A 27,983-nucleotide genomic window follows, 5' to 3' on the forward strand; every position below is an offset into this window, starting at 1 on the left:
ATGACACAAAATACAACGTTACCAATTTTTCAAGTAACAAAGTTCTTAATTTCTCTAATTTTCCGTCACCGCGTTTCTCATTTTTCAGTTAACAAATCTGGCACAGTTTTTTTTTTAAAAATCGTTTAGTCTTTATTTATTAGTCATTTTTCAATTCGCTCATAAATTTGTCGAGTGATCATATGTTTTGCATTTTGTGTTCCCTGTTTCTGTTTTTTTAAATTTTATTGTTATTATTATTTATACGGTGTAGTGTTTACATGGTTGGTCGTCAGGAATTCCGGCGCCGGTCTCGACGGGCCCGTTTCCGAAGACGAACGGTAGGTAGAAGCCCAAGGATCCCCAGCCGTCGCAGATGCCCGTGTCAAAGGAGCAGGAGGCGCCCGGCAGCGGCGACCAGCTGTAGCAGTCACCGTGCGGTTCGGGAGTGACCAGCGGGAAGCGGGTGCTGGCCTCGGTGGTCACTGGCGCGTCCGTCGGCATGGGACACACCGGATTGCCCACTGGTTCTGTAAAAATTTAACAAATTTCCCCTTTACAAATTATGCAGAAGCGTAAACTGTACTGCGGTGATTTAGATACGAGTATTATTAGCCTCCACGACCAGCTACTTCACTGTATCAATGTACAGAAATGTCAACAATGTTACGATGTCTTTCCTTACCATTTAAAAGGGTTTTATGTTACACATATAAACGTATAAAATGGGGACGCGTATTTGTACTGAACCATTTCCGTTTTACATATTCATGGAATACAAGGCCATACAGCACCATCTGTTCATACATTGTAATTCGCTTACTTTTATTGTCTCGTTTTATCATAATGCAAAGTCGTCGTCCGTATGGAACATAGATAATCGTAGCATACAGGCTGTGGACACACACACCCATTACACATCTATCGGACTGACCTTATAAATGTAATATCCGCTTGAATAAATGTACAACTTTTTTCATTAGTACCAGTAATTAGCTACAAAAATATTAATTGATTACCATCATTCCTGTGAATAATAACCAATTAGTTAATAATCATTGTACCTCGGTAAAGCTCTCCAACAATATCATCCAAGCCGATGCTGGTCAGCACGTCGGAATGTTCGGCGCGGAACACCAAATGTCCGGGCCCGTTCAAGCAGAAATACGCCTCCTGTTGAATCCAGCGATTGGTATCCGTGGCCGGGTCCGCGAAGGCAATTTCATCGTGCTCCAACACCGAGGAAATAGCGTGCACCGAAAAGCGGTAGTGACTGACCGCGTTGGCGTGATTGACCCAAAAGGTCACCTTCCCGTAGGTCAGTTCATCAGTCAGCGCGTTGATCTCCTCCGTGCGCAGTTTGGCGGCGTACTCCCGCCCCCCGAAACTGAGGGTGCTGTAGACGAAGCCGGAGCCCTGGTGGGCGCCGGCGCTGATCAAGGGGGCGGAGTCGTTGGTGTGCTCCCACAGGATGTCGCCGATGTTCAGCCAGCCCTTGCAGTAGCCGTCCTCGAAGTCGCAGGTCACTGCCGGGAGGGGCTCGGAGGGGAGGGGCTGGCTGGTGGGCAGGGTGCCCCCGGGGGTGCTGCCGCTGCCGGGGAAGGGCAGGATCTCCAGGTCGGCCTCGTTCTCCAGCTGGATCTCGTCCAGACCGCAGATGATGAAGTTGTTAGCGCCACAGTAAAAAACCAGCTGCAAACAGGAATCTCGGTTGTTGCTTACGATGATTACGTGGCAAAATCTCATGCTTTACCGGCGAGTAGTTCGAATGCCGATTAATAATCCAATAATATAAGAAATAATGAAATACTAACTTTAGCTTAAAGTTTCTTCTACATATTATCGTTCGCTCTTCTTCGATTCTCTTTATCCTTTACACCTACTGAAATTAATAAAAGCAATTGCTGTCTATTTTAATTTATTAGCTTGAATAGCTGCCGTTTGAAATTTTACATAACAGCTACAGACCGTATGCATATTACTCTAATATTTTACCGAAATAAGTCCGGTAGTGTTGATAGGAATGCGGATCTGTTCCCAGTCCGGATCGGCGATACCCTGATGACGCCAGATATTATCGCCCTGTACGCCGTTCTGATCGGCCAATCGTAGTCCCAGGTAGGAAATTCCCGTGGACACTCCGCGCTTGTAGTACCAGAGCGAAATATACCGTGCTCGGTCGTTCAAAAACTGTCGACTTTCCAACAGACCCTGCGACATATCCGCCGCTGACGTGCCTCGGAAGGCCACAAACCAGGGATCTGCCGGAGACAAAAAACGACCCATCAAGTTAACACTGATTCAATAAAATATTTTCAAATCTCGGACTTGATCCCTCATTAGGTTTAACATTATTTTATAGGTTTTTTAGTTCTTCCTTATTTTATTTAGATGTAACACTGAATTTTTCGCAGAATTTCTCGAAGAAAAAAAATACTTACCGGCTAACTGATCGGATGCCGTCGCCGGGAGATTGGTCACTCCGGCATCCTGGGTGCGCTGCCATTCGCCCTCCGATTCCGGATGCGTCCGCCAACCGCACAGGTCCGTGGCGAAGGAACAGGTCAAAATGGCGTCGGTGACGGCCGGCTGCGGGGTGGGTGTGCTGCGTTGGGTGGTGGTGCGCGGAGTCGTCGTTAGGAAAATTGGGCTGCTGCCGTAGACCACCTCGCCCTCCGGTGCGAAGGTGATTTCGTCCAGTCCGAAACGGCGAATGCTCATCACACCGGCTCCGATCACAATCTGCAATAAAAACCAAATGATGGAAGAAGAAACACAGCAAAACATTTTGTAATAACGGATCGAAGGAATTTAACAGTTTAGGTATAAGACGAAACATTATTTAACGACTTACTCTAAACTGAAAGGATTTAATTATTTCGGTATCAGCCAGCACACGTAATAATTCGCGTGCGCACTGCGCAGCTTCACGCTACTAAAAGCATTAAAGTGTGAACATTGAAAAAAAATCGTTAGAGCCACTCGTGATCTTTAGCCGTGTGTTGAGTGTAGAATCGTAAACCTTAATATCGATTACTGAGCCACCATTCTACGCTGCCCTCAGAATTTTAGACCATCTGCAAGCGAGCGTGTCAAGTGCGAAAACGGGTCAATCAATTTTGAAAAGGGAATAAAAACATGCGAATCAAAATGCATTTGCAGAAACTGTGAATTCCTCCCTAAAATTTTTCCATATTAAATCTTTACGTGTAAAAACGCGTAAAACCATAATAAAAGTGCACGTCGGTATCCGCCAAACTGCAGTCGATAATCGTTCTGCTGGCATACGACTATACGAGTACCATTAAAAAACCCCTACTGACTAAATGCAAAATTAGTGATTCATTTACGACACTTGATTAGCAAAATTCGTCTGCGCATTTGTAAAATACAGCAAAATATATTACAATGATTTACGGTATGATTTCATTTAATTCAATAGATTTCAGCCGGCCATTATTTACTTTAAAAGTTTAAATCATAATTTTTATCAAATTCAACGTACGCTGAATTCCCGGTTGAGTGTCTCGATTAGCACGCTGTGCTGAGCCCATCTGTTGAAGGTAGTCGAGCCCAGAATCTGTCGCGAAATCGTCAGTTGTTCCCCGTCAGCGAAATTCAGGTTAACGTAGATTCCATCGCCGGCCGCCGCCGTGGCGTACACGTAGAAGCGCAGAACCGCCCGTGCACGGAGTGTGATTGAATTGGACACCAGATGCGCTCGATCGGCGTTGCTCAGCTCGGTGCCTTGCGCGAACAAGAACCACCCTGCAACCGCTGGATTGCAAACAGGAACACAAATGTCAAAGGTAAAACTTGTTGTTTACCATCGATATCGGGCTGGGCGACGATATTCTGCGGCGAGGCAGTGACGGTGTTGACGCGCTGCCATTGGAAAGTGTCGATGGTCTCCGTGGTCCATCCGCACAGATTCTCCGCGAAGGAGCACGTCAGGGGATTGCGTGGTGCAGACGTAGTAGTGGGCAGGGTGGAGGGGGTTGTGGTGCTCTGAGTCGTGGTGACGGTGGTGGTCGGCAGAGTGTTGGGCGCTCCTGTAACGATCGAGTTCAAGTGCTTGTTCGCAGTAGATCATGCAACGCTCTGGTGTACGTAGAACTCACATCAACGAACATCTCGATCCGCAAAACATGTGTTGTGCTTATTCTGTCATATCATGTACATTGTAATGTACACGTGATTCAGAAAGGCAAAGAAATTACACCACAAAGTAATCGAAAGTGTAATTGAAAAACTTTGAAAGACAGAAGTAGAACGTAAAGCTTGGCAAGAACAACTTCTTGCACAGCACTGAATATGTTTGGTTCGCAGCTTGCAAAAGTCCAAAGTTCCAAACAGCCTTTTTGTTAGAATGTTGCACGTAACCGCCCCATCGCGATAATCACCATGCACCTCCTGCCTTTACTGAGTTCACTGCACTTCACTCATATGCTTTTGTCCTTTAAAGTTTTTACTCGGTCTTCTCATGCAAGCGATACAACCCATACTTATAATTGTAATTTTGTAGATGCCAGGGGTTGTTCAGTTTCATGCTAAAGGCTTCCATCTTCTAGAAATATCTGTACTAGTTGGAAATTTTAACGTCTCCGTGTTTGTCTCCTTTCAGCTTTCAGTTAACATTAAAATGAACAGTTTTATAAGACCTGCAGAGCGGCAGTAGCGAAATGTGTGAAGAGACGGTACAGTAAGTAAACCAAATTATTTTTTTGTTAAATCCGAAGTATTACAGCACCACCAACCGTTTTCGTCGCCAGTCCAAACGATTTCGTCGACAGCGATTTGATCCTGTGCTTCCATGCTGGCAACAAATTCAAACTAGAACAAAATATGATCGGATAATGCTAATTTAATTAGCAATTAAACGGAAGCTCGGGGTGGCAATAACGCTGCTATAAAGGAAAACCGCGTGCCTTTATAAAAGTACTCCCGTTCAAACACCTCAACGCGCGGTGCATACCACTCGATCATTCACGCACCTCATTGAAACCGTTACTGTTGATGGTGAACTGCGCCTGGTGCCACGTATCGAATTCGCCGTTAAAAGTGCTCCCAGTGATTTCCAAAGACTGACTACCCGCCACGAACAGCAACGTTCTTCCCACCAAGGAACCGCCTTCCGATTTGAAGTTATACCAGAAACTGATCTGCGTGGTGCCAGTGTATTCAAACGCCGGTGATCGCAGACGGGAAAAGTATCGCTGGGTGAGTGAGTTGCCGGCGCGCGTCATCAGGTACTGCTCATCTGTAAACGCACTCATCTTGACCTTTTGTTACAGTGAATCACAGTGATGTGCCCGCGTACCGGTCGATGCATCGGGAGCGCCGGGAAGTCCCAAACCGATACTGGTGCCGCTCTCCACGGTCCACGAGACGTGGTTGTCCGCCGCGTTGCGCCAGGCGCACATGCCGGCACGGAAGGTGCACGTGATGAAACGGTCGAGATTACTGGCGGCTATCGTTGTGGTCGTGGGGATGGGGGTCACGGTTGTGGTTGGTGGTCCGATCAGCGCTGCATTCGGTAGTCAATATAATACACGCATTCTTCAAACTAATGAACACCGGTTAAAAAAACATCAGCCGTTTACCTTCGTCTCTAAGGACAATGTTGTTTAACGCCGTCCAGAATGTGCGGCTGCGTACTTTCAGTCGAAACTTCAACTAGAAAAGTAAGACTGATATTTACGTCTCAATATCTATAGCGGTACTTAATCTCGAAGCAATTGGAAGAGTAGAGTTTTACTCGAAAAGCAGTGCTACGCGGCTCCAAGTTGACCACAAAGGGATTGGTCCAGCTGAATTGATCGTTTTTGCTATAGATCCTCAGTTCCGGTGATCCATCCGACGGCACTACATTCAACTGAATATATGGCTCGTTATTGGATCCAAACATTTGTTGAAGCACGCGAAACGTCAGCGTGGTTTGGAATGTCAAGTAGATTTCTTGCGAGAGCAGCTCGGCGTACATCTCATCACCAGTGGGACTATTCGCAGCAGCCATCCATTGCCCTGCATGCAGCGTATCATTATTCTGCCATACGTGTCGAAAATTATAGGTGCAGGGTTCAGTTGTATTATCTTCAATTTTTGAAGGATATTCAATTTCTGGAATTGAAAACCTACTGACCTGCTGCAGGAGGCTTAGCGGTAGTAGATACCGAGCCTTGCGTGACCTGCCATATTTGAGCGGGACTGGGTGTCCATCCGCAGTAGTTCCCCTCGAACTGGCATGAGATTTGGGCGTGTGCTACAGTGCTGGCGCCAACTAATGCACCTAAAAAGAGTACAACGTTTAACGCGTTATATTACGCAATTTATGAATTTGTTTTCATCGTTAATTGTCTGCAAGAAAGTGCTAATATTACTCGTACATTCCAAAATCTTACAGTTCAGCGTGCAGCTGTGTACGACAGAAGTGCAAATCAGATGGCGCGTCTTTTTGTTGTGATAAATAATTAATGTTCACTAATTACGGCCGGTAAAGTCGGTCATTACGTAACGCACAAAATTAATAATCTACTGTGGACAGAAAATGCCGGTAAACTGGAGCGGATATGCTGATATTAATTATTAATTAACAGTACTTACCATTAATACGGGCGCTAAAATACATGTACTTGTACTTGTTAATTATCATTCTACTCGTAGCTTACAATTACTAATATTTTACGATTAATAATTATTACGTTACGCATATTTGCACTTTTCATCATACAGCCGCCCGCATAGCGACACTAGCTAGAAATACGAGTAGACTAGTAAAATTTCTCTTAATACAGCTCAAGTATAAAATAATTTTATTACAGAGGATTTGATTAAAAATTAAAATGAACGAATGTACAGGACTTCCGTAATCGTACCTAAAATACACATCCATGCATAGCGATGCCGGTTATATTGGCCCCGACCTGGCCCCATGTTCCTATCTGCTTCCAAACGTCGAACGTCAAAATCTCCACAAAAAACACGATAAATATTATGGAATTCAAACCGCAGAAAAAAACGCCTTGCGTTTCTTTTACGAAATAATTCACTGGACTGCTGTAACTCCGCGGTATCCTGCTGCTACAAGTCAAAACGTAACTTATGACCGGTAGGCGTCGGATGTACCATAACTACTGAACGTGAGAAAAGCGAAAATATCTTGCTTGAAGTTTTCTTGCGTTAGCGCGATAAGGAAGACAGTTGTTACGTTGGCGCGGGTAACAATTGTCCTTTGTATCGGCGATAAGCGGAGTAATTAGTCGTAAGCGGAAACAATGTTTCGATTGCTTTGGCTGGGTGATAAAGCAGATAAGCAGTGATAAGAAGAAGAAGAGTGGTACCATAGATTCCAGCTACTTCTGTATGCTTCTGTATTTAATGTGTTCCTATCCGTCGACGCCATTTGTAAACCGGAGCTGTGCTGGGTTAACGTTGTTAATGACAAATAGTTGATTGTTAAATCTATTCCACAGAAGACGGTGTTAAGCAATATGATTAGATTATGCAAAATTGCCATAATAACTTAATCAACAATCTGCTGTATCTGAGCATGCTCCTGTTACAGATATTGTGCAATTTGAAAGTAAAACACTGCAAGTGTCTGTATTAAGGTTAGTAGTGCAATATGAATCAAAGGAAATTTATAATGTATTTTCAGGTGACTTGCAGTTAACGTGGAGAAATTGTTCACCGAAACTATTGCTTTTTTGCGGCGAAGAACAACCTCGCCCTGCTGTAAACTTAAATGAGAGATATGTTTAAATTAAAGTTTGTAAATTAAATACTCTGTGTACGTAATATCTCGGCGATTGCTTGAACTGACATAAGTAAATACAGATACAACTTTCTTGATCCATTATAATTATATGGTATTCAGCTAGTACCTAAAGAAACCTAGTACCGTTATTGTCGGGGATATGACAGAAAAAAACAGTGATCGCAGCAGTATATAACGTATCATCGGCGTATGCACCTAATATTTATTTATACGAGTACAGAACAAGAAGTTAACATTCGTGTACCTTGTAAAATATTCCGCGTTTTATGTACGATACATATACGCGCAGCATGCTTAAGCGAGTGTAAAATTTTAATAATTGCTTTCTGTGTTTTCGTAGCGGGACACCCTTTACTAAAAATTACCACATCGCAGCATATACGCAGTTTCTGCAAATCTGTACAGTATGTGCTCGGGAGTTGCATACTTAATAACCATATCGCAATGTAATTAGACGATGAAAAACGCTGCCTCGTCATTACGCACTGAGAATGTCATAAGGCCCTAATCCCAGTGGATTTTGACGCTACTTTTATTATTCAACAGTCATTGTGACTACGTTTTCACAGCGAACGTAAAAGCGGCACCTGGGCCGGTAAAAATAACCACTGATTTGAAAGCTGCAAACAAATTCAGCGCGCTTAATAAAAATTTCAAGAAGGCGAATTTCTTATCACAAATGTAAAACCACAATTTTATATTCTCGTCATGGACATTTTCAATAAAACTGTTTGCTGACACGGCCAAGTAATGCACGGGGCCGGTACACGGAGAAAGATTCTAATTTCGGAAAGACCAAAAACTGAATATAGATCACTGTTATGAATTGCCATTAAAATTTTGATTAAACTGCATAACAAGACGGGAGCTCCAAGCCTCCCCATAAATTTATGTCGTCACAGTTGGCACGGTCGACGGTCGCCGTTTAGAGCGCACCATACTGCGCCCCATCTCCACAAAGGCATTCCACACTTCCCGCAACGCCAGTGTAAAGACAATCGGGTCAGCGACAGCCTGCAGCGCATAAATGCCCCGTGCCAGCGGATAGAACACCGGGGGAAAACCCATATACGGCGCCAGCCCGTAGAACACCATAATCGGCGTCCAGCACAGTGCCACACTACAAGTGAGAAAGGTCAACATGGTGAAGGCGTGCGTATTCTCCTTCTGCTTGATGATGGTGATGGTCATCGAGTAGGCACGGGCGCGGTCACTGCGGGGTTTGGGCGGAGCCGGTGGGGCCATGGTCTCCAGGGAAATGATGGTGTCCACCCGTGGGAGGGTGGTGTTGGCTTCGTCCGAGGGTTTGCTGCTGGGCTTGGAGTCGGAGAGGTTGGTGACCTTGCGGGATTTCTTTCGGAAGTACCAGATGAAGGGGTACGCGCCCACCACGAAGATCTCCGCTATGTTGTAGATGAGCCAGTGTACAGCGCCCGACCACGCCGTCTAAGCAAAACACAGATATATTATAAAAATATTAATCCGGTTGTTTTAAAATGGCCTCCTGTTTGATAGTCATTACGGTTATTGCTTTGCTCAATGTTGCCAACAGTGGAGAGAAACGCTGAAATTTTTGTAATTTTATACGGTATGTGTTATAATAAATAAGTGGGGAATCATCAAATGTGTTCGTAAAGTGATTGTAATCGTAACTTATCGTTTTTAAATTACAGAAGTGAGAATTACTGACTTGCAACCAGGCGTTGCGGTTGCCAGTTTAGCGAAGTAGTCATTTTCATGAAAACTGGCCGCAGTCTTTTAAGTTACCTTTCCATATACCGTTTTTACGACAAAATGACGCACTTGTCATGAGTTATGATTCCCTAAACCAGATCGCGGCAAAAAGTGAATCCCGCTTAGCGAAAGGCGGATCATCCTTACAGCTTTAGTTTTTGCATCAATGCAAACGTATCATTATACAGTAGTCACTAACATTTTGCCAGTCCGTTAACGCATCATTTACTAAAACTGTTTATTTCAAGTAATTCCGACAAATTGCAATAGTATATATCATAATATATGCTATGTGTATTAATAACATTGTACGGTAGTCTGTATATCTGGAGCAAATAGAACAGTCAACAGTGCTAGGTCGGTGTTATTATGCAAATATTCATCAAAAATGCATGTTTCGGGGGTGAGTTAATAGAATTTTCTTTTACTTAATGAGTTGCCAGAATAAGAAAATGCCCTTTTACCTATAATAATGTTTGACGCACAGAGTTGTAAGCTAAGAATAATCCGTTTATTCGCTTACCAGGATTTGACAGACGGAATAATCTTTAATCTGGTTTTGTGAATCAGACAAGCGTCACTTTATCGCACATGCCATGTGGAAAGCTTATGGCTCTTATAAAAAAATGATTATTTGGTTTACGTCTGTCCCATTTCGGATTACTCAACTGCAACTTCCGTGACCCACTGATATACAGTATTTCCTGGCTTTTTTATTTTATAAGCGATAATTTATGAGCAAATTTACAGTACTCTCGATTCTTAACCATATTATTACAAGATGTGCAAACTATAAGCCTTTGACTACTGTGCCAAAACCGCGAAACAAAAGCCAAATTTCTATCGTATTAATTCAAAACAGGGAGCTTCTAAATGTACAAAATACTGATATATACTTCTGTAGTTGATAACTATCTCGTAATCTGATTAATACGAGTATTATAGCGATTGCTCATAGTGTTATATAGCTTCCAATTACAGTATTCATGAGCGCTTGCAGTGTATTGTACCGTTTGCACGACTAAAAACCGTAGATGCCTTGTTTTAGCGCACGTTGCGCAAACAGGCGTTTCTCTGTTCGAACCAAAGCTGTCGGTTTGTGGGAGGTGGACTTTATTGTTTAGATTTTTGAACCGCGGACCGAGTTCACCGTGCAGGCTATTTCCACTACCTGTTTTGGGTGTACATGGTACCTGTGTTTCCATATTAACTTGACATCCGAGTTTTTCCAACGGCTGCCGATACCACAATCCGTCCATGACCAGTCCCGGAACAATCAACACGTGCACATAACCCCATATCCCCACACAAATCCACACCGCCACCCGCTTACTGTGGTGCAGCCGATAGTGCAGCGGAAAGACAATCGCCCAGATGCGATTAGCACTGATGACCACGTGACACACCATCGTGCCGCCGCTGACCGCGTAACTCCCGTATAAATACAGCGAGCAGGCAACGTGCCCAAACGTCCAGCGGCCGTACAGTTCGAAGAGGACATCCAGTGGATTCTGCAGTAAAGCGATGATGATGTTGGCCGAGAAGAGGTTAATGAGGTAGATGGTAAAGGGCGTCCGCAGGTGGGGATTAGCGTAAAAGACGTACAGAACCGTGGCGTTGACCAGCAGGACCAGGAGGAAGATGATCAGGGTGAAGATGGGGACGGCCGTCCATTGGGCGGCCGGGGGCGAGACGGTGGAAAAAATGGAAACATTCAGCAATGCGGAAGTATAATCCGTTGGCGTCGTCGCGTTTGGTGTCATCTGACCTACGTGTCAATACATTTAGTAGTCGCAGAAACGTAAAATATAAAAATCTATATCAAGTATAATGATATTAGCTTTTTTTTAAGTATTTTTTTATAATATAAAACTAATCGGCAGCTGCTTTTTTTGCAGCAGATTTCAAGCGTTAAGGTCATCGGATTGGCGGATTGCTCAGCCGAATTCAGTGCATACCTGCTCTAATTAAGAATTTGCTAACGAACTTTGGTGTAAAGAAGAGCACAGCTTGCACAAATGTCAGATAAACCAGAGAAAAGAATAAGGAAAGAGGCGCGTATTTCTGATGTAACGGTATGGATACAGGATATCACAAGCGCATATATGGGCATATATGTATCTTCTACATACTGCAACACGCCGTAAGTTTAACGCATCTGCATCGCCAAATATATGGAGAGACAGCACAGTCACACTGTTCTTTGCAAGTGATAATCTATCAAGTGAATAAGGATTAATGGTAATTCCCGTCGAGGTATTAAAAAGTCTGCTAGTAAAATCCAAGCATGCGAAGAGGAAAAGTCAAAGCTTAAATACAGCAACCGCTAATCAACCCAGAATATGCGTGAAAACGGCCTTCATACGTTTAAGGCGTTGCTCTGCAAATTAATTTACATTTACAGGGATTTGTGCGCCTTACTGTGATTATCGGAAATGAGCATCTTTAATCGAGGTGGCCAAATCGGGAACACATACAGGTGCAACTCGTCCGGTGTCAGATTGTGCCGTAAAAACGCAACCGGCAGCGGATGAACATCTTCGATCCTGCTGCGTCAACGGCCAACCGGTGGGCTGTGTAGAAAGGCAGGCCGGGTATATACGCATAAACGTATTACATAATTAATCATTCGCCTGGATTCCCCGGTCTGCCCGCAGATTTCTTCCGCGCTGCGGATGGATGATTGGAGCGGTAATAATTCGCAGCAGCCACGTTTACTAAGGATAAACGTCCTTTTTTCCCGGTAATTAACACCTGAATTGTGTGGCGCGGCTTTTTATGCCGGGATGGCGATTTGATCTGGTGATTATCGCACGACGGATAATGCACAAAATCAAAGATCGACTACGCAGAACCAACCTGCTCACCCGGCGCCTGAAATAACTGCGCGCGCAATTAACCGCTGACACCGGCATAGCCTGCATGCAATCTGCCGCGTATCCGTTGTATCTTTAATGTTGTATACGGGATACAATATGTTCGCTTTGTGCATTATTAACTGGGACACCTATTGTTCCCGGGTTGCCGCGGGATGATAGCATCACGCAACGTACTCGTTGTGCGCCGGTTTACCTGGTAAAAACCTGGTTAGCGTGACCTCTGGACGATGTTAACGGCACAGAGAGACTACAACGTCTGTTGCTGTATAGCACGCAATGTACCGGAAATTTCCCGTTTGTGATCCAGAGGACCAGAATTCACATAACTCAAACCTGATTATGTTGACAAAACGTTGTCTTTTGACCGTTACGGTTTTGTATTGCAAGGGCTATTTATATTTGTGCACTGGTGTACACTTAACTGACGTCATACTTCCTGTCTTAGGGGAAACAGTCTGATAACCACATTACTGCGTAGACGTGCATCACTACTACCGTTTGTTGCGCGCTCCTGAGCGCTTTCTTACAGTTGCGCTCTTTGTACCCACTTAGTAAAAACTGTACCGACTTGTATTTATTATTTCTTAACTAACAGCCTAAACATTTATGTTGACCGCTGTAGATCCGCAGTAGTGACAAAATTATTGCAGTCAGTTCTACAAAACCTGTGCACTGTGAGCTAAGCTAGGGAATAACATGTGCAGGGAATTACAGTCCGAAAATCAGTTAGTTAGGAATTAAAGTTCGAAAATCACAGTTGCACCGTTTACTGAGCAACAGCTTCCCATTCTACAGGAGCAGCTTCCGGGGCGGCTACTGCCGGTGATTTGATTGGCGCGGCCTCTAATGCAGCCGAAGCGAAATTGCACGCTGCCGGATACAACGGCACGGTCATTTTTCGGGCAACGTCATCAGCAACGGCACATCGGCGTTTTGGTAGAGACGGCTGTAGTAATAATCGTAGAAAGAGGATGTCCTGCTGCAGTCGATCCACACTGAACTACCCGTCTCGGACCAGGGTGATCTGGTTGAACACCCCATGCAGTCGTCGAAAAGTAAAAGCATGTAGAGTGTCTTAGAGTCATGTTGGGCCAAAGATGCAAGGTCTCATTGCCGTTAACGTCGTAGCGGTGGAAGTCTGCAAGGCAGACCTGCATCATAAATCACTACGTGGCTTAAGTACTCAGGCAGCGGAAAACAAAGGTAGTATCCGCATCGGAGCCGGGCGGAAGGGTGCCGCTGCAAGTAAACCCATAGGAGCTTTGCTTTGCTGTCATCTGAGGAGGGTTGGATAATCTTGATCGACCTGGGAGGTAGCGAAGTTATATATACTGGTTAGGAACACTCAGTACATCCGTTCCACGCAGCCTGTCCAATGTCCCAAAGGCACATCACCGCAAGAGTTCTGGCCATAGGTCTCCACAGCCCGTTTGCTCTGTAGTCGGAGAAATTAGAAAATGCTTTACTTGAAAAAAAGGCTATACAGATACGTACTTTGATTGTACGGTGTTCCTCATAACTATGTACCTGGAGATTGGCGACTGCAACCACGGCAGTGATAATCAGGAATGATTGTACAATCAAACAAAACTGCTTCATTGTAGACTGCCGATTATACCGCGAAATTCGCTATTTCTTTTATAGGTACAAAGACAATTTCTATTTCACTTCGAAGTCGGCCAGCGCGTTAACTTCCGGAGCATTGTATAACGATCATTAGAATAAAGGCTAACGATTCGACTATAGAACAAAAACGCCTCGAGTTAATTAGAGCGGCAACGAAATGGTAGGATCAGTGTGAAAATTTAACCTTGTGTGCACAACACACCCAGTCACCCCACTCTCTTACTTTTTCGGTATGCGATACAGACTACGTTTTCGATCTATATAATAGACAAGCAGTTTTTCTAGCTTGCTTTAATCGATTAATATTACGGTTTTCATTCCTAGTGGAATTTTATTGACACCAGTAAGTAAATGAACGAAAAGTCATCACTTTCCATGCTGCTACCGTCAGATCGGTCGGCAATTACTTAACAGAAAATTAGCGCTCTGGAACCAGATTGCGAAGTCGGACTTCATTTATGCAGACGTTAATTGCTTTGGCCTTGAGCTTGTGAATTAGCGTTCGTCGACTTGTAGGCTGCATGTAGTCTGTTTTTGTTAGCGCTTCGTTGATTTTTCTCACTACAAGCATGACGAGAATAACATTTTTTCCAGTTCAAAGTTATCGTAACAATTAACATACTTCGCATGCAAGAATAATTTCATTTTGTTAACGAACTCCGTGTTGGACACGGTATCTCGCCGGAAATTTGTTAACTAGAACGAAGTACGAAGCAAAAAGTGGAGTGAGCGGAATGGAACTATTAAAAATCCGTGGTCATACTAGTTCTTTTAATGCTTACTTTTTCTTCAAGCAAGCTCAAAGCATCCTTCGTACAGACATCACATTCAATGTTCAAATGTTACAGTCAATTGTTACAAAATCTGTGCAGTGTAGGAGAAACAAGATCGGAAGTCGACAGCGAGCCGAAGGTCACGACCGCCTCATCTACTGAGCAGCAGCCTCCCCTTCAGCAGGAGCAGCTTCCGGTGCTGCTTCAGCGGCAGGAGCCTCGGCAGGCGCGGCTTCCTCCGGCGCCGGAGCGGCAACCTCCACACGGCCGGACGCAACAGCACCGGTCATTTTTCGGACAACGTCATCCAGCAGCGGCACATTGGCGCCCTGATAGAGACGGCTGTTGGAGTAGTCATCGAACTGGGCGGCCTTGCTGCAGTCCACATTGAACCACCAGTCGCAGACCAGGGTGATGGAGTTGAACACCTACAAACACACACCCACCAATCAGCGTTCAGTCGTTGACCAATGAAAGCTCGTGGTGTCATACGCTCATGTTGGGGCACAGGTACGAGGTCTGGTTGCCGTTAATGTCGCAGCGGTGGAAGACTGCAAGATAAACAGTTAATGAGCAAAAAGCCTGTTGTACTGGTCGCGTGGTGGCGTACCCTGGCAGCGGGAATCCGCGGAATTGTCAGCATAGAAACCTGGCTGATGGGTGGTGCTGCAGTCGAAGCTGCTGGGCGGAATGACGGCATTGTTGGGGTAATCTTGGCCAGCCTGGGCGGTGGCGATCAGGTTGTACTGGTCGGGCACGCTCAGTCTGGATTTTCCACGCAGTTGGTCCAATGCAGCAAAAGCCAACGGATTCTGGGTTTTCACAGCTCGCTTGCTCTACAGTTGCCCAAATAAGAAAGTGACTTACTTGGAAAAGTCTGCATGTATAAGGAAATTTTGCCTGTACTGTGTACGGTTATGCATAATGACTGCGTACCTTAATACTGGCGGCAGATGCCACAGCGACCACGGCAAGAAGAACCAGGGCGGATTTCATGGTGATTATGCTTGAAATTAGGCCGTTAGTATCCAACTGAACGTTGTTACGTTGCTGCTAATTAATTAGCTACCTGGACTGTTTGGATACCTGACTGCTGATTCTGTCGTTTGATTCACAGTTCTTTTATACGCATCAGGTCTGTACTCCACTTCGAACTTGGCGAGCGCGTTAACTTCCGCAGCGCTGCATAATAATCGTTAATTATTAGAAAATGAAGGTTAACGATTCCACCATAAAACAAAAGCGCCTCTAGTTAATTAATCAGAGCAAAGTCACACTGAATGTTAATGTGGAAAATTTGTCTGCACAAGTTTCACCAATGTCTGCACATTGTATCACTAGCGCGATGTAAAATTAATCCGTTCGAACAGCGTTGTGTCGTTAGACGAATAAATTCACCTTTTTTCGCCTAAACACCTCATCGGTGGTGTTTACACAATCCAAAATGACTTTTTTATGACTCGAATAAGTTAGAGAACAAAACTGTTGTCATCACATTTACCGTAGTTACTTACTCAAAAATCGAGCCGGTAACAAACGTACCATCTGCGCACTGCAGACAAATTGCGCACGCAGCTAGAACTTTTATACTCTGCAGAAATTATTCGCGTATGTGCATACAGATATATGCGTTTGTAGGCAAAAAAAATTTCAAGAAATTTCCAAGGATAAAGTTTGTCAATACCGGCGTCTTTTCGCTGTTGCACCTTAGGAACACTTCCCCTCCTATCTTCCCAGCCGGATGGTTCATACACACTCCCTTTTTTGCATCAGCGTGCTTATATGAGTTACAGATTGCAAAAATGCTATTTAAAGCATTTTTTTATATACAGAGGGTGAGTCAGTTAAGTTGTCACAATTTTTCATAAATTTATTATAATCTCCACACAGATTGCTTTTCAGAGGTGCTCCATCTGAAAGACCTTTCTCTAAATCATCAACGTAACACATTTTCTCCTAGTACCAAGCATTTTTCGACTACAACGGACAATTGTCTGCGCGACAGCCAACAAACCACGAAGCGACGTCCCTAGCTTTCCCTATTAATTTTTTGTTAAATTCCGTTCACTTCACAACCCTTATTTTTTAGACACAGTGGGCAGATTTATGAGCATATTTCGCGCAGCTTCGGGAACAACGTGGAAAGAAACGAAAATTCGACATGGTGATACATGTAGTACTGTAAATAAAGCACTAGAAAGTAGAAATCACATCAATTTCACTGAGTTTTGTATAACGAAACAGAAAAAATCATCCAGTACTGCTAAGGCTGAAAATTTAAACATGTTTTAAATGTGCAGGGATCTGGCGCGGGAAAATGGCCAAATGGGCCGTCTTGGGGGGGGGGTTGTGGGTAAAACCCGGAAGAAGATGACACGAGGTACTTCTTGTGTAGTGCAAGAGAAACTTACAGCATTTTACCTTCTGAGCATCAGTACTTGACGACGTATATTATCTTTGCATGTACAAGTACTCCCCAAAATATTCCCAGCTCTTGTTCCGTAATACCGTAATACAACGTTTCTAATGCTTCCCGCAAACTTGCCGGCTACTGTTCGTAAAAACCGAGTCTGTGAACCTTTAAGCGCAAAAGCATGCTGCGGGCCGGAGAGCGGACTTATTGCCATTTCGACTATTTAGGCATTATTTGCCTGAAAGACAGCGGGGTTATCGGCATTAATTTCCAGATTTATATTTTTCCAGTTTAGATTTTTGAAATTTCGGATAACTAGAAAATTAAGTCTAGCGAGGTAAAGCTTTAACCATTGAGAAACCGTCATTATTCTTTTATTAAGCAGTCTTCTTCAGCCACGCACAAAGAATCAGTCATACAGCGATCACATGGATTGTAAAATTGTTACAGTCTATTGTTACAAAATCTGTGCAGTGTAGGAAAACCTCATCAGAGGCCGACAGCGAGCATGCAGTCCAAAGGTCACAACTGCATGACCTACTGAGCAGCAGCTTCAGCGGGAGCAGCTTCCGGTGCTGCTTCAGCAGCCGGCGCTTCGGCAGGCGCGGCTTCTTCCGGAGCCGGAGCGGCGACCTCCACTCGGCCGGACGCAACAGCGCCAGTCACCTTGCGGACAACGTCATCTAACAGCGGCACATTGGCGCCCTGGTAGAGACGGCTGTTGGAGTAGTCGTAGAAAGAGGCGGCCTTGCTGCAGTCCACGTCGAACCACCAGTTGCAGACCAGGGTGATTTGATTGAACACCTGCAATCACGGGGAACCCATCAAAAACCCGTCAGCCAATCAGAACTCGCGAAGACGTACAGTCATGTTGGGGCACAGGTACGACGTCAGGTTGCCGTTGACGTCACAGCGGTGGAAAACTGCAATACAGACTTTTGTTGACCGGCACTGCTGTTGTAAAGAACCACACGGTAGACTCACTCTGGCAGCGGGAAGTCGCGGAAGGATCAGCATAGAAACCAGGCTGATGGGTGCTGCTACAGTCAAAAGATCCCTGCTCGATGACGGCATTGTTGGGGTAGTCTTGACCGGCCTGGGCGGTGGCGATCAGGTTGTACTGGTCGGGCACGCTCAATCGGGATTTTCCACGCAGCTGGTCCAGTGCAGCAAAAGCCAGGGGATTCTGGGTCTTCACAGCGCGCTTGGCCTGCAGTATGCAAAATCAGGAAATGATACCAACATCTTAAGGTGTTCACGAAAACGTCTCTTAAAAAACGTTGATAATAGTTTACCTTAATACTGGCAGCAGATGCCACAGCGGCCACGGCAAGAAGAATCAGGACGGATTTCATGGCGATTGTTAAAATCTGACCGTTAATGCCCAGAAAAAAGCTGCTGGTAATTAGGCTGATTGGACCTACTGCTGGTTATTTCGCCGGATTCGCAGTTCTTTTATATGAAGCCAACCTGTACCACCTCCATTCGAACTTGGCGAGCGCGTTAACTTCCGGAGCTGTGCATAATCTGTATTAGTGTAGAACGAAGGTTAACGGTTTGACTGCAGAACATAAGCGCCTCAAGCTAATTAGAGCGAAATCACGAATGTTAATGTGGAACATTAGGTTTGTACAACACACCCAGTCATCCGTATTGTATCACTGGCGCGGTTTCGTATTACCTCTTTAAATTGCTATAATATCTGTAACTGTAAGTGTAGCGAGTTCGCTTAAGCAATAAGCAACCCTAACGACGACGTTCGCTTAAACAGTAATTACACAAATCATAATGACATTTTGATGACATGAATAAGTGAAAGAACGAATATCAACATGTTTACCGTCGTTACCGTAAAATCGGTAATTAATTTACGAACAATGCTTTGAAATTGGATTACCGGCTTTTGCAGCATCTGTGCAGATGTCAAATGTCCTGGCCTTGAGCTTGCAAATTACAGCTCGGCATCTGATTTTGCAGACTCTGCTAATTTTTCCAACTACAAGTGAGCATGAAGGTAACGTCATTCTTTGCATTGCAGAGGAACCGCCGCACCATTAACGTTTAATATCAAAATACGTTATAATTACTTAAATTGTTAAAACAAATATAACAAAATTTTAAATATCGTTTCAATGGAAATGTGCCGGAACGTACAACTCTATCATAAATTCGTGAGCATTCAAGAGAGATTACGCTTTCACCGCTTCTAACGCTAACATTTTTTTTGCGTTGCTTTATGGATTTATCATTTCTGTGAAATAACAAAGCCATGACAACCGTTTATTTGCGCTGTACTTGTTAGAACTTTGGACATTTCGCCTAGCAGAAAAGCAAACATAAACAGATTTAGTTGCATTCAAAGAATGGCAGTTTCCGTTTAGCCAACCGTTGACACACGAGATGTTCTCGTGCAGTAGTACGTACACAATCATAATCGTGTAGAGCAAGACGAAGGGTAAGTTGGATAACGATCGTAGTTCAAGACCAACATGGACGTGGCCGAGAGTGGCATTAGTCTTTATTTATGACCTCCGAAAAAGCCGCGCATGTTCAGCAGTCGCTGCTAATTAGGTACATAGCGATATTTTATTTCGGTGTGCAATTTAGTGATTTTATTACACTGTAGCGCGAAGTTCGATCGCTATAATGGATGGATATTAGGGTACAACTTGTGCTTTTGCAGGTGCAACAATGTTTTACTTGGGACGATTTTATTTTTAAAGAATTATAGAATTTCTGAGGATTCTAATGATACTAACAAATTGTAAGAACGAAATGATCAGAGTATAAAGCGGTCGAGAAATCGCCTTGTTAATAACAGAATTATTTATGTATGCAGGGTACGTATATGAGCGTAGTGTTGTGTCAGAGAAATGGAGTGAATACAGGTACTGTACTGCTACCCTGCACTTGTCCATACTTTTGTACGGTATGAGTCCACTGTACTGTAGGCGAGTGGGAGCTAAAGCCGCTCACGTTCAGTCAGCTGCCTGCAGTCTGCACGCAGTTGCAGGCCGTGTATGTGAATCGTGAAGAGCGCTCATACAACGTACGTGCGCTTGCACTGCAAAATAAATGGACAAGTGCAGGGTAGCAGTACAGTATAGACTATTTAGCAGGAAATCTGCGTGCAAAAAATATTTAACTGTTTGTCAATTAATTTTTTTTCTCCACAACTTGAATTCAAAAAGCGTGATGACACTGAGACGTCTCTTGTTATTGTTCTTTGTTAGGCTGTTTGTGATTTTGAGATCCTCCACAAATCTTGTCGTTGATACTTGGTATGTATTTTTGCTAATGCAGTTGGTGTTCGAGGCACATTTCGGCTGTTCTACATAGTTTAACGACGAATGTACATAATACGTATTTAGTAAATTACTCTTTAGTAAGGTTAACTAAAATTGTGAGTTGCTCGTTGTGGTTTGCTACTTGGGATGTCTGATACGTAATCAGACTGTGGTATAAATTAAAGTTAATTGTCACTTAGCTAATGTTAAATTGGCGCAATTTACGTATTCCTGTACAGTTGTTTCCCTGTTAATCCCGGCACCGGCAGCATGGTGCCGTGTGCATTTTGCCTTTCGCGCGTTACAGCTCGCTCTCACTCGCATTCGTGTTTTCGGCTACATTCATGCTGTTACGTTCGAATTTTTGGAATTTCGCTAAAATCTTCCAGCAATACCCTTCGTGTCGTTAATTAACGGTGATCAGAAGCTTTCTGCATAATGCCAACAAAGAAAAAGCCTAACCGAAACCCGAGCCCGAAAAAACCGCGCTCTGGCGGCGGCACCAGAGGAGGCCGGGCTCCACAATCCAGGACGCGTCCCAGTCGAAAACGCGACCGATCCCAGTCCCCTGCTCCTACAATCAGGTCGAAAGAAAGCCGTAGTTGTGGATCCACCGGTACCCGATTTGCAAACCATGATGGTGCGACAGGACCAACAGCAGCGACAAATCCAACAGCTCCTGGATATTGTCACACCGCTGACACCCAGGGAGCTTGGGGTTCCCCGGCCTATTTCTCCAGCAGCTGCATCTGTCATCCAGATTGAGTCGCAAACGGACGGAAAAAGGGATGTGCACCAGCAGAGGAAGCAGCGGACGCGCGCATTGCCGACGAAGAAGTAAAAGCAGCAGTTTCCAGGAGCCGCTCGTCGTCTCGCAGCCGCTCACCCGCCCGCCCGCCGATTTTCGACCGTCTGGGTCCACATCCCTGCGGTCATCAACGAAGCGGATACCGCGCATCATCGTCCGCTCGCAACGCTCTGCTCGATCGAGCGAAGCACCTGCCAGCAGTCTCCAGCAGGGTTCGCCGGCGACTAGCGGACCTAACGCGGTACGTCGATTCTGATTGCTTGCTACCAAAAAACCGGGTGGAAAAACCGAAGGATGGATGCTCCAAGCTGGTAATGTCGAGAGGACACGTCGTGTTAAAGCCAAACGGAGTGCGCGTAGTCGTTGACACCTTCACCTCCTGGATCCGCGCCTTCTCCGGTTCCTGGCATACCGCGTCACAATCGTGCCGGAGCTAGCCACGGCCCTGGCTAAGTATCAAGATCTGATTGCGGCATACATCAACAGGGGGGTTCCGACCGCCCATTGGCTCTAGTATGACCGGCAATTCAGATCGCTCATGACAAGACACCCTCATGAAGTTGACATGTGGGCCCGCCAGCATTACGACACTTATGCCGACTATATTCAGAACACCCTTCCCGAAGAGGCCGCCAACGATAGCACCTCAGAGGGCAAGACGAAAAAGCCAGCAGCATCCGCAGACAAATGCCGAAATTGCGGAGAAGTGGGACACTTTATTGCCCAGTGCAGGCAACCGCGTCGTGGCCAAGCAGGTTATGTCCCGCCCTTTCGCCCCACCCCAGCAGCGGTGGGCAACATCTGCCGCAATCATAACTACAGTCACTGCACTGAGCCCTGCAAATATCGGCGCCTTCACGTCTGCGAGCACTGCCGGGGAAAAGAGCACAAAGCACCCCAGTGTAAGTCCAGAAGTCGCTGAGTCGTCGGGAGTTCCTGCAAGCGCTCATACGCCCCTGCGTGCTGACGCTTTCGCAAGGCTGCTCACGGATCACCCTGACAACCATTTCCGTCAGTTCATCCTCATCATTTTGCGCGCCGGAGCCGACATTCGGTATACAGGACCGCAACAAAGCCGCTGTACAAATAACTCGCACTCCGCACGAGTTCACCACGATGCGCTCCTGCACAGCATCAGAAAAGAAGTTTCACTGGGTCATACCATTGGACCATTTTCTTCCCATCCGTTACCCCACTTCGTTGTTAAGGCGCTGGGGTGCCGTCCGAAGAAAGACGGAGGCCATCGGATCATAATAGACCTTTCTCAATGCTACGGAAACAGCGTTAACGATCACATCAGGGGTGACGAGATGCCCCTGCAGTACTGTTTAGTCAATGACGCCGTACGCCTAGTTGTTACCGCCGGCAAAGGTGCAGTGATGGCCAAGATGGACGTCAAGTCCGCGTTTCGTATCACTCCCGGCCGGGCGTGCTGACTGGAACCTACTGTTATTTAAAATCAGCGGTGAGTACTTTTTCGATGTAGTGCTACCATTCGGTTGCCGCTCCTCGCCGTACATCTTTGAGTTTTTCTCCATTGCTATTCACTAGTGTGTGGGAAAGAGGGCACGGCTGGATACTTTGCTGCACTACGTAGACGATTTCTTCTTTATCGGCAAACCCCGGACGATCGAGTGCGATCTGCTCATGTAGTCCATGAAGGCAGCGTGCAGCGCGCTTGGGGTGCCCTTAGCTCAGGACAAAACAGAGGGCCCCGCTACTCGGCTGACATTCCTCAGCATAGAGATTGACTCGGTGGCGCAAACTCTAAGCCTGCCCCAAATTATGCAGCAAGAAATCTTCGAAACCCTTAAGAATTGGATCGGAAGGGACTCCTGTACCACTAACGAGCTGTAAAGTCTAATTGGCACGCTATCCTTTGCCTCAAAATGCGAACCATCCAGTCGGCTGTTTTCAAGGCGGATGATAATGCTGCTTTCCGCCTTCCACGGACGTTCCAATATCACCCTCACCGACGACTTTCACCGTGACCTGAATTGGTGGAAAACGTTTTTGCCCCAATGGAACGGTACTGCTTCTTTCTGGAGCCTGGCTGGACCACCTCCGAAGCTTTGCATCTTTACACGGATGCGTCCGCCACGCTCGGGCTGGGAGCCTTTTATAACAACGAGTGGTTCCAGCTGAGGTGGCCGGAGTGGATCTCGCAAAGCTCGCCATCAATTGAGTACTTGGAGATGGTCCCCGTCCTCCTTGCGGCTATTGTTTGGGGGGACGCTTGCGGCGACGGAAAGTCATTTTTCATACTGACAACGCCGGCGCTGTGGAGGCATGGGCACACCTGCGCTCCAGCAGCCCGGCGTCCTTGATCTCATGCGGCACTTGACGCGGGCGGCGGCTGACAGTAATTTTACCTTAACCTTGAAACACGTTTGTGGCGTTGACAACGGCATAGCTGATGCCTTATCTCGTTTTCAGAAAGAGTGGTTCCGAAAGCTGGCGGCCCAGGCGTTACAGTCGCCAACACCATGCCCGGACATCTTGGGGAGCCTGCAGGAGTCTTACGGCCAAACCCAGTCCTGCAGCGCCTCCCCGGTGCAAACATTTCCTCATCATCCCGAACAACATACGATTCTTCGATGAGCCGCTTCCGAACATTCTGCGTCGCAAATCGCGTAACGCCACTCCCAGCAGCTCCTGCGACGGTAGCTGCGTTCGTCGCGCAGCTTTTTGAGGACAAGGCAGATTATCGGACATGCAAAGTGCATCTGGCGGCAATTCACAATCACCATCGAGAAGCAGGGCTTCCTAACCCAACAACCGACGATCTGGTCGTGCGGGCGGTTGGTTGATACAAACGGCTTAAGGGTCCGATGCCTGACAAAAGTCTACCGATTACGATGAACGTGATGCGCATGCTTAAAACGCGACTGACTAAGCACGATAACACCGAGGAGGCCGTGATGATGTGGAGCGCGTTCTGCATGGCTTTCTTTGGGTTCATGCGAGTCAGTGAGCTAGTCAGCAAGACGTCCAGCTCGTTCGATGTGACAACAACTCTGACATGCGATAATATACGGTCGACGGGCGGGCGTGTGATAGTCTCTCTGAAACGGACGAAAACGGACCAGTGCGCAGAAGGCACTAGGATCGAGCTCACCGCCACACACCGGCCTGTGTGTCCCGTACGCGCCATCGAGGCGTACCATCGACAGCGAGAGACGCAAGGCGAAAGTGCGAAGCATTTTTATCGCTACCCCGACTGTCGCTACCTAACGCGGGAGCGGTTGGACCGATGCCTGAAGTCTCTCCTGGAAGGCCACCCCGATCACCGGCGTTTCAGTACGCACAGCTTCCTCACTGGAGCGGCGACCGAAGCTGACGCCCAAGCGCTACCGAAGGAAGAAATCAAGCGAGCCGGACGATGGAAAAGCGATTGCGTGGACCGTTACATCCGGCCTGATGCGCTTACCAACCCGAATTCTATCGGAGAAAAATTTGTTTGGGGGCCAAGGGACCGGGCATAGGCGGAAGGTGCCGGCAGTGAGCAATCTGTACCCCAAGGTAAGATACTCAGCTGTAATTGCGCATTTCCGGCCATGCCGGCACCCTACAAACCTCAGTTACCGCACGGAAAGTCTGCAATATCCCAGCATACCGGATCCCAGGATCGAAAATTCGCTTACAATTTAACATGTATTATGAAGAGCATTGGAACGCCAGAGTAGTACAGTATTGCGTGGCTGGAAGATGGGCCCGAAATGGTGAGTACGACGTTTTGCACTGTCAGCTTTAAATCGCACCAGCTTTAAAATTTGCAAAACTTCTAAATGTTCAACTTTTCGTGAATACGTTTTTGATCGCAAAATACAAATACTTACCCTGTTTTTATCGCGATTTTATTGGAATCTTTTTTCTAATGTCGGCATTTTTGACCAATTTTTTGACGATAATTATTGACTGGTCGAACGTCATTAACGACCGAACCCATCCCCGGCACGATCAGATCGAACCCATTCCCGGCAAATTTGCAAAACTCCTAAATATTCAACTTTTCGTGAATACGTTTTTGATCGCAAAATACAAATACTTACCCTGTTTTTATCGTGATTTTCTTGGAATCTTTTTTCTAATGTCGGCATTTTTGACCAATTTTTTGACGATAATTATTGACTGGTCGGACGTCATTAACGACCGAACCCATCCCCGGCAGAACATCGGACAGACCAGACGTGGCACTATGTCCGCCAGAAGACCTGTGTGGCCGCAACGAGACCACCATGGTGGTGTTCCATGTTGTTCCCAGTAATGAAGGGTCGTTTGCCGGCGTGGATGAAGTGATCTCCACCAAATGATCAAACCTGATGATATGTCAGTTGATTTTTAAGTAGATTTATTAAGTACTTATTACGTTTGATACACAAAATGGGTTGCCCTGCCCTAACGTTGCCTAAAACAATTTGTTTTACTGACAAGAGAAGGAACGATTTGCTTAAACACTCAGAGTTTGTTGCCATGTGCTGAATCCAGACTCAAGCGCTCTAGAAGGACAGTAGTGCGGCGGCTTCCTCCTGCTTCTTCTCTGTCGTATATGTACGACGAATTCTCTTGCCGACTTGCCGATACTGCTGTAAGAAAAAGATAACTTAATCACTCCTCACGGTTTTAAAATTGTAAATTAATTTTTTAACTGGACAGACCAGACGTGGCACTATGTCCGCCAGAAGACCTGTGTGGCCGCAACGAGACCACCATGGTGGTGTTCCATGTTGTTCCCAGTAATGAAGGGTCGTTTGCCGGCGTGGATGAAGTGATCTCCACCAAATGATCAAACCTGATGATATGTCAGTTGATTTTTAAGTAGATTTATTAAGTACTTATTACGTTTGATACACAAAATGGGTTGCCCTGCCCTAACGTTGCCTAAAACAATTTGTTTTACTGACAAGAGAAGGAACGATTTGCTTAAACACTCAGAGTTTGTTGCCATGTGCTGAATCCAGACTCAAGCGCTCTAGAAGGACAGTAGTGCGGCGGCTTCCTCCTGCTTCTTCTCTGTCGTATATGTACGACGAATTCTCTTGCCGACTTGCCGATACTGCTGTAAGAAAAAGATAACTTAATCACTCCTCACGGTTTTAAAATTGTAAATTAATTTTTTAAAGCAGTATTGTGTATTTTGTTTGTTTTTTACTTTGCGAAAGTATTTTGTATTAATTGCTGAATGAGTAATTAATTCAGATACGCAGTTTTAAATTTAGTTACGATGAATGACACTTTCCTTTTTGAACTGCTCATCCTGCAGACACAATCCACCAACGTGACCTGCGATTTTGAAGATTTTAAGACCTACGGCTGGTAGTCTACAAATGGCTGGCGCCGGTGAGCGGTCCCCACGGTCCGCCCGGTTACGGCATCAGCGAGGTCATGGAGGGCTGTATGCTGGTCAGCAGCAGCTCCCTGCCCACTCTCAACCGGCCCGTCACCCTCATCGTCCGCAGCAACATTTTCCCTGCTGTCCGCAGCGTTTTAAGCTTTTTCTAACGCGCCTACGGCCCGTGCATCCACCCCCTGCAGTTATTCGCCATCCGGGCTTATGAACGTTTCGTCCGATGGGAGACCAACAATTTCACCCAGCTCTGGGTCAACGACGTGGCACCCTTGTGTTTCAACGATTCCTCCAAGGTTAGGTGGTGTTCCTTGACTTTTGACTGGTCACGGCCTGGTGGCGGTGGCCACCCCTCGTGGCTTCACCGGCCGCCGGGCCAGTAGCATCAGTCCCAGCATCAGCGCTGTTCGGTCCATCAAGCATCAGTCCCATCATCATAAAAACACTGTTCGGACACCAGCCGGCATTCCAGGTACCTAAATGACTTACTGCACAGTCCCTGGAAATATCCATGGAACTGGCAAATATCCTTTTATTTTTCTTAATGATCATCGGCATCAAGTACTTAACAATTGGTTTACTCAGAGTTGCAAAACAGTTACTTTTTTACAAATAACGGACATAAAATCACAATTGTGGGTGTGCAACAGCCATTTTTCAACGGTTTTCCTGTGGTCTCACTATGACGTTTTCAGTTTAATCTTATCGACTTTGGGAAAATGCAAGTGCATGTTAAAAATTAATAAATGTTTTTCTAATTAATTGTTGGAAATTTAGGTCAGCTTCAAGCGTAATTTAAGCCGGTAACAATGGTTGGAAAAAAACCGCTTCCTGTCAGTGTCCGTAATTATTTGGTGCTGTTGCAGTTCTATAATTATCGCGTCAGTGGTTCGTGGTTCCATCGGCGTCTCGCTGTCACCATCGCCGGATACCTGGATGCCGAGAGCCCCCTGTACAGTGTACACCGTCCCCCCAACCATTCAGGAGCAGTGGCTGCCGGTTATACCGTCACCTTCTGCAGCACTGAGCAACAGGTGATCCTCCGGGTGTCGCTAAGTGCTCATTAGTCATTTCAACTATCTGGCACCGGACCAGGTCCTCGTCATCCAGGACACTATTGGTAAATGGTATTTTGAAAAACATAGCGATTTTAAAAACACTTCTTTCTCAGAATATAAAACAACAAGGAAAATGGAGTATTTTTGAAAACAAAATAGGAAAATAGGCAATGGAATACTTTTCAAATAAATAAAAAATGAATAAAGAAGTTAAGGTCACTTTGATTGAGAATTTTTTCCAAAAATTCGAGAATAATACGTAAGTAGAACTCCTCTTGGATTAGATGATAGCAAATTAAATG

General features: G+C 45.6%; 4 protein-coding genes and 1 long non-coding RNA gene across 5 annotated transcripts in view; 1 reads left to right on the forward strand and 4 right to left on the reverse strand.

Moving 5' to 3' along the window:
* The window catches only part of LOC129595159 (MAM and LDL-receptor class A domain-containing protein 2-like), a 37,748-nt gene extending 30,625 nt beyond the window's left edge, over window positions 1–7,123 (reverse strand). Inside the window, exons 1-13 of the mRNA XM_055492076.1 lie at window positions 6,855–7,123; window positions 6,122–6,268; window positions 5,738–6,003; window positions 5,583–5,655; window positions 5,300–5,506; window positions 4,974–5,239; window positions 4,737–4,812; window positions 3,807–4,031; window positions 3,485–3,747; window positions 2,421–2,721; window positions 1,975–2,240; window positions 1,044–1,671; window positions 261–509 (exon numbers count right to left, since the gene is read on the reverse strand). Of these exons, the coding sequence (XP_055348051.1) occupies window positions 261–509; window positions 1,044–1,671; window positions 1,975–2,240; window positions 2,421–2,721; window positions 3,485–3,747; window positions 3,807–4,031; window positions 4,737–4,812; window positions 4,974–5,239; window positions 5,300–5,506; window positions 5,583–5,655; window positions 5,738–6,003; window positions 6,122–6,268; window positions 6,855–6,912 (3,025 nt within the window). The 5' untranslated portion in view covers window positions 6,913–7,123. The remainder of the gene's footprint in view (window positions 1–260; window positions 510–1,043; window positions 1,672–1,974; window positions 2,241–2,420; window positions 2,722–3,484; window positions 3,748–3,806; window positions 4,032–4,736; window positions 4,813–4,973; window positions 5,240–5,299; window positions 5,507–5,582; window positions 5,656–5,737; window positions 6,004–6,121; window positions 6,269–6,854) is intronic.
* Window positions 7,124–8,644: 1,521 nt separating this feature from the next.
* On the reverse strand, window positions 8,645–12,027 carry LOC129595210 (alpha-2B adrenergic receptor-like). Its single transcript, XM_055492139.1, has 3 exons — window positions 11,912–12,027; window positions 10,684–11,258; window positions 8,645–9,202 (listed from the first exon to the last, which is right to left on the reverse strand). Exons 1-3 carry the CDS (start codon window positions 11,931–11,933, stop codon window positions 8,645–8,647), a joined length of 1,155 nt encoding a protein of 384 aa, XP_055348114.1. The 5' UTR covers window positions 11,934–12,027.
* Window positions 12,028–14,629: 2,602 nt separating this feature from the next.
* Window positions 14,630–15,849, reverse strand: LOC129595240 (uncharacterized). Its single transcript, XM_055492177.1, has 4 exons — window positions 15,705–15,849; window positions 15,379–15,604; window positions 15,261–15,319; window positions 14,630–15,196 (listed from the first exon to the last, which is right to left on the reverse strand). The coding sequence occupies exons 1-4, from the start codon at window positions 15,762–15,764 to the stop codon at window positions 14,924–14,926; spliced, it is 618 nt and encodes a 205-aa protein (XP_055348152.1). The 5' UTR covers window positions 15,765–15,849; the 3' UTR covers window positions 14,630–14,923.
* Window positions 15,850–17,495: 1,646 nt separating this feature from the next.
* Window positions 17,496–18,681, reverse strand: LOC129595242 (uncharacterized). Its single transcript, XM_055492178.1, has 4 exons — window positions 18,477–18,681; window positions 18,166–18,391; window positions 18,046–18,104; window positions 17,496–17,985 (listed from the first exon to the last, which is right to left on the reverse strand). Exons 1-4 carry the CDS (start codon window positions 18,534–18,536, stop codon window positions 17,719–17,721), a joined length of 612 nt encoding a protein of 203 aa, XP_055348153.1. The 5' UTR covers window positions 18,537–18,681; the 3' UTR covers window positions 17,496–17,718.
* Window positions 18,682–20,497: 1,816 nt separating this feature from the next.
* Window positions 20,498–27,961, forward strand: LOC129595245 (uncharacterized). Its single transcript, XR_008691284.1, has 4 exons — window positions 20,498–25,864; window positions 25,933–26,337; window positions 26,540–27,095; window positions 27,490–27,961. It is a non-coding gene; the product is annotated as an uncharacterized LOC129595245 (long non-coding RNA).
* Window positions 27,962–27,983: the final 22 nt, after the last annotated feature.

The sequence above is a fragment of the Paramacrobiotus metropolitanus genome, unplaced genomic scaffold (assembly GCF_019649055.1).
Source record: "Paramacrobiotus metropolitanus isolate TYO unplaced genomic scaffold, Prichtersi_v1.0 Parri_scaffold0000075, whole genome shotgun sequence".
Lineage (NCBI taxonomy): Eukaryota > Metazoa > Tardigrada > Eutardigrada > Parachela > Macrobiotidae > Paramacrobiotus > Paramacrobiotus metropolitanus.